Source organism: Protomyctophum parallelum (assembly GCF_964188405.1).
Source record: "Protomyctophum parallelum genome assembly, chromosome: 18".
NCBI lineage: Eukaryota > Metazoa > Chordata > Actinopteri > Myctophiformes > Myctophidae > Protomyctophum > Protomyctophum parallelum.
In genome coordinates this window covers 16,169,883-16,174,882 of record NC_139716.1, presented here as the reverse complement: position 1 = coordinate 16,174,882, position 5,000 = coordinate 16,169,883, and the positions used below count along the sequence as shown (strand labels likewise).

The following is a 5,000-nucleotide window of genomic DNA, read 5'->3' as shown; positions in this document are numbered from 1 at the left end:
TCTTACACATATCCAGGCCTCTCTTTGTGATGTATAGTATATGTATATATATATTTTCTTACACATATCCAGGCCTCTCTTGGTGATAGTATTGTATAGTATATGTATATATATATTTTCTTACACATATCCAGGCCTCTCTTGGTGATAGTATTGTATAGTATATGTATATATATTTTTTTTCTTACACATATCCAGGCCTCTCTTGGTGATAGTATATAGTATATGTATATATATATTTTCTTACACATATCCAGGCCTCTCTTTGTGATGTATAGTATATGTATATATTTTTTTTCTTACACATATCCAGGCCTCTCTTTGTGATGTATAGTATATGTATATATATATTTTCTTACACATATCCAGGCCTCTCTTGGTGATAGTATTGTATAGTATATGTATATATATATTTTCTTACACATATCCAGGCCTCTCTTGGTGATTCGTATTTTGCACCCGGCCGGTTCGGAGGCCATGTAGCAAGACAGCGAGGCCAACAGGAAGAGGAGGGGCAACAGGCAGGAAGTCATTCTGAGCCACGGAAACTGAATGACAAAGAAAACAGAAAATCAAACTTGCATGCATTGCAGACAGGCGCGCACGCACACACGTGCACACTCGCGCGCACACACACACACACACACACGATGGATTCAAACTAGCAACCCTATACCACTCTGTCTGGACTCGTTTGTGGGACAGAAAACTGTGTTGCATGTCCGAGACGAGACTAGTGCAATGTCATATTCAAGGTCAGCTCGCCTTGCCTTCCTCTCAGGGGTGGGCAACTTTGAGGATGGCGAGGGCCACTATATTTCCACACTCACTCCAGAGGGGCCACAGTGCATACTACTGTCTTTGCAAAATATTGCCGATCTACAAGCTCAAAACGCGTCGTACTGCAACGCATTTTGAGCTTGTAGATCGGCTGAAATCAATACTATATCAAATCAGTGTTCTGATATTAACGTGAGGGCCACATTAAGTGAAGGTGGGGGCCGCATTATAGGGAGTGTGAGACAGTAGCAGTGGTTATTATGGTGGTGGGGGTCCTTGGGGGGTCCTTATAAGGAGTGTGAGACAGTAGCAGTGGTTATTATGGTGGTGGGGTCCTTGGGGGGTCCTTATAGGGAGTGTGAGACAGTAGCAGGGGTTATTATGGTGGTGGGGTCCTTGGGGGGTCCTTATAGACAGAAGTTCTCATAATCGGTTCTAGTGAGCAGAAAGAATCAATATTAAGCAGACTTGGCAACCTGACTGTAGAAAGTAACAGTACAGTAAAGAACCTGGGGGTTATTATTGATTCCGAATTGAATTTTAATTCACACATTAATCATGTTACCAAGATTGCCTTTTTTCACCTTAGAAATATTGCACGAATCAGAGCCTATGTGTCCTTGGACGATGCAAAAACGCTAATCCACGCCTTTGTTTTTTCTCGGCTTGATTACTGCAATGCACTTTTTTCAGGACTGCCTAAGAAAACAACTGACAGATTACAACTTGTCCAAAATGCAGCAGCCAGAGTTTTAACTAGAACTAAGATGAGAGAACATATTACTCCAGTTTTGGCATCACTGCACTGGCTTCCGGTTGTTTTTAGGATTGATTTTAAAATTATTTTACTTGTCTATAAAGCTCTCAATGGTCTCGCACCTTCCTACCTACATGACTGCCTGCCTAAATATGTCCCAAACCGCCCGCTAAGGTCTTCCACTGCTGGCCTGCTCGCTTTGCCTAAAAAATGGCAACTAAAAAATACGGGGAAGCAGCTTTTTGCTTCATACGGGCCGTCGGCATGGAACAAGCTCCCTCTGTACCTTCGTCAGGCAGCCTCTGTAGACATTTTTAAAGCTCAGCTCAAGACCCACTTCTACAACATTGCTTTTAATTGATCTTTTAGTTGTTTTTTTTTGTTTTTGTTATTCATGTCCTCACTGTATTGCATTACTGTCGTTGCCTTGCTTTTCTTTTATTCTCCATTGTTCTGTAAAGCACTTTGAGCTGCATTTCATGTCATGAAAGGTGCTATACAAATAAAGTTTTATTATTATTATTATAGGGAGTGTGAGACAGTAGCAGGGGTTATTATGGTGGTGGGGTCCTTGGGGGGTCCTTATAGGGAGTGTGAGACAGTAGCAGGGGTTATGGGGGTGGGGTCCCATCCCATAGGCCAGTGGTCTGCCATGGGTTGTTGTTAGTAAGATGATTGAAAGACCCCCAGGATGGTGAACTCTGTGAGGTCACCTCCTGTTTTCTGTTCTTCCACGAATCTTCCACGAATACTGTTCTCCCCCTCCCTCCCTCCCTCCCTGTCTGTCTCCCTCCCTCCCTCCCTGTCTGTCTGTCTGTACGCAGACAGGGAGGAAAAAGACAAGTTGTACTTCTTTGGTTGCCATGGAAACCTCTCTAATAATAATAATAATAATAATAATAATAAAACTTTATTTGTATAGCACCTTTCATGACATCAAATACAGCTCAAAGTGCTTAACAGAACAATGGAGAATAAAATAAAATGACTGCATAAAATAAAAGCAAAGCATAAAAGAAAAACAAGCAGTAATGCAATACAGTGAGGACATGAATAACAAAAAACATAAGATCACTTAAAGGCAATGTTGTAGAAGTGGGTCTTGAGCTGAGCTTTACTTACTCCTGTTTCTGTTGTTATACCTTTATATTCATCCTTTTATATTCTACCTTTATATTCATCCTTTTATATTCTACCTTTATATTCATCCTTTTCTCTCTTTGTTTCTTCTTGTTTCTATCTTTCCTTTCTCTCCTACCCCCCCCCCCCCCTCTCTCTCTCTCTCTCTCTCTCTCTCTCTCTCTCCCCCCATGTGTTTTGGTTGGACTCAGCCGTTGACCTCCGGTGTTGATGTGAACTCCAGTAACCCCATCACAGCAACAAGAACATCATGTTGTCATGTTGTCTGAGTCCAGGAAATTAAACATTTTTTACATTACTTCTGTTTACAAAGACATCTGATACTCATGTACTGACCGGTACAACCACAGTCTGATACTGTTGTACTGACCGGTACAACCACAGTCTGATACTGTTGTACTGACCGGTACAACCACAGTCTGATACTGTTGTACTGACCGGTACAACCACAGTCTGATACTGTTGTACTGACCACTAGTACAACCTCAGTCTGATACTGTTGTACTGACCGGTACAACCACAGTCTGATACTGTTGTACTGACCGGTACAACCTGCTTTTATGTTTCTTAGTTATATGCTGTATTTTATGAGGTTTCTGAGGTGTCGTTTTGAATGGAAAGCACTTTGGGTCAACTTCTGTTGTTTTTAAATGTTACAATAAATGCACCATATCTCTGTACGTACAGTACGACATGTGTGCGAGTGTCTTTATGTACGCGTGCACGTTTGTAATCTACGTAACTCAAGAACCACCCCACCGACTTCAAATTCGACACACGCGTGCGGCGTGCCACACCACCACAGTACAGGGAGTGCAGTTCCCGGCCTTGAGTCGGTCGGATACACGGTTGTCCAGGACCGCCACAAAGGGCTCTGCTCAGACTCTGCCAGTGGACCTATAATGAGCCTAAGTTCCCACACCTGTGTAATTTCCAGCCTCTGCCTGAGCCAATTGATTGCCATGGCAACCCGGTCCGTGTATTTTACGGCCATTTGAATTCTAATTTCGCATTTGACAAACAGTATTCAGAATACGGTTTGGTGTTCTGAAAACTGTTTGTCAAATATAGAAATGGTAAATTAAAACATAGAATACGGTTCGTTTTCTGAATACTGCTTAGAAACAACTTAGAAATAGGTATTTAAAACGAGAATATAACCTGATTCTAGATTTTCGTTGGTGTCGTTCGAAACAGAATTACGAATTCTAAACAAGACGCACCGCGACCTGTACTGTACGTGTTCTCTGGTTCATTTCTCTGCTGTAGCGTACCTCCATTTCCCTTAAAAGGGGACGGAGGCGTGGCCACGGCCGTCTTGAGTGACAGGCAGGCTGTGCTGCTGTTACTGCAAGCAGACACAGGCAGCGCTGTTGACGATCGCACCAGGCGATATTATATTTAATGTATACTTTATTATATACATTTTAACGCACTGATGTTATTATATGCCTTCATCTTCTGGATGATTGAACCTCAATGGAAACGCACTGATTAAACATCCTCTTTGCAAAACTTTGCAAACAGTTAATAAAGTATTCAATAGATAGGTAAATCGATTATAAAAAAACATTGATAGATGTTCTCGTATTTTTAAAGATAGAAAGATATGGATGAATGGATGGAGAGAGAGAGAGAGAGATGAGATGGAGAGATGGATTCAATAACATAAGACTATAAGTGCCTCATCATCGTCATCTGTGTCATTGTTATTACAGGTATTTGTTCTTCAATTGAATGTTTATAGAGGTGGGTCACTTATAAGACCATTGGGCCAATCATCTCATCATGCCAACCAAGCTATGGAAGTAATTGAAGTATAGCCTATAGTAATGAATAGAGCTATAAGGTAACGCCTCGGAAATAACAACACCTGGCAATACTGTAACTGTACTGTACACATAGTCTGGGTCTTATTTGTCACCGTTTGCAGTAGGCTACATGAAAACCACTGCATATAAGGGGTTCCAAAACCTTTCAGGACTCGACCACCCATTACCTTATTGTAATTGAACAATTACAATGGGATTGTAATTCGCACTCCCACTCCTGACCCAAAGGAAAGGAAAGGTACTATGTTTACCCAGGGTAACTGGACTAAGGAAAGGAAAGGTACTATGTTTACCCAGGGTAACTGGACTAAGGAAAGGAAAGGTACTATGTTTACCCAGGGTAACTGGACTAAGGAAAGGAAAGGTACCATGTTTACCCTGGGTAACATGGACTAAGGAAAGGAAAGGTACTATGTTTACCCAGGGTAACTAGACTAAGGAAAGGAAAGGTACTATGTTTACCCAGGGTAACTGGACTAAGGAAAGGAAAG

General features: G+C 41.6%; 1 protein-coding gene across 1 annotated transcript in view; it reads right to left on the bottom strand.

Annotated features, from left to right (window-relative positions):
- Positions 1-5,000, bottom strand: part of pltp (phospholipid transfer protein) — a 17,952-nt gene that overhangs the window by 10,533 nt on the left and 2,419 nt on the right. The window contains exon 2 of the mRNA XM_083788669.1: positions 422-548. Within this exon, the coding sequence (XP_083644795.1) occupies positions 422-533 (112 nt within the window). The 5' untranslated portion in view covers positions 534-548. The remainder of the gene's footprint in view (positions 1-421; positions 549-5,000) is intronic.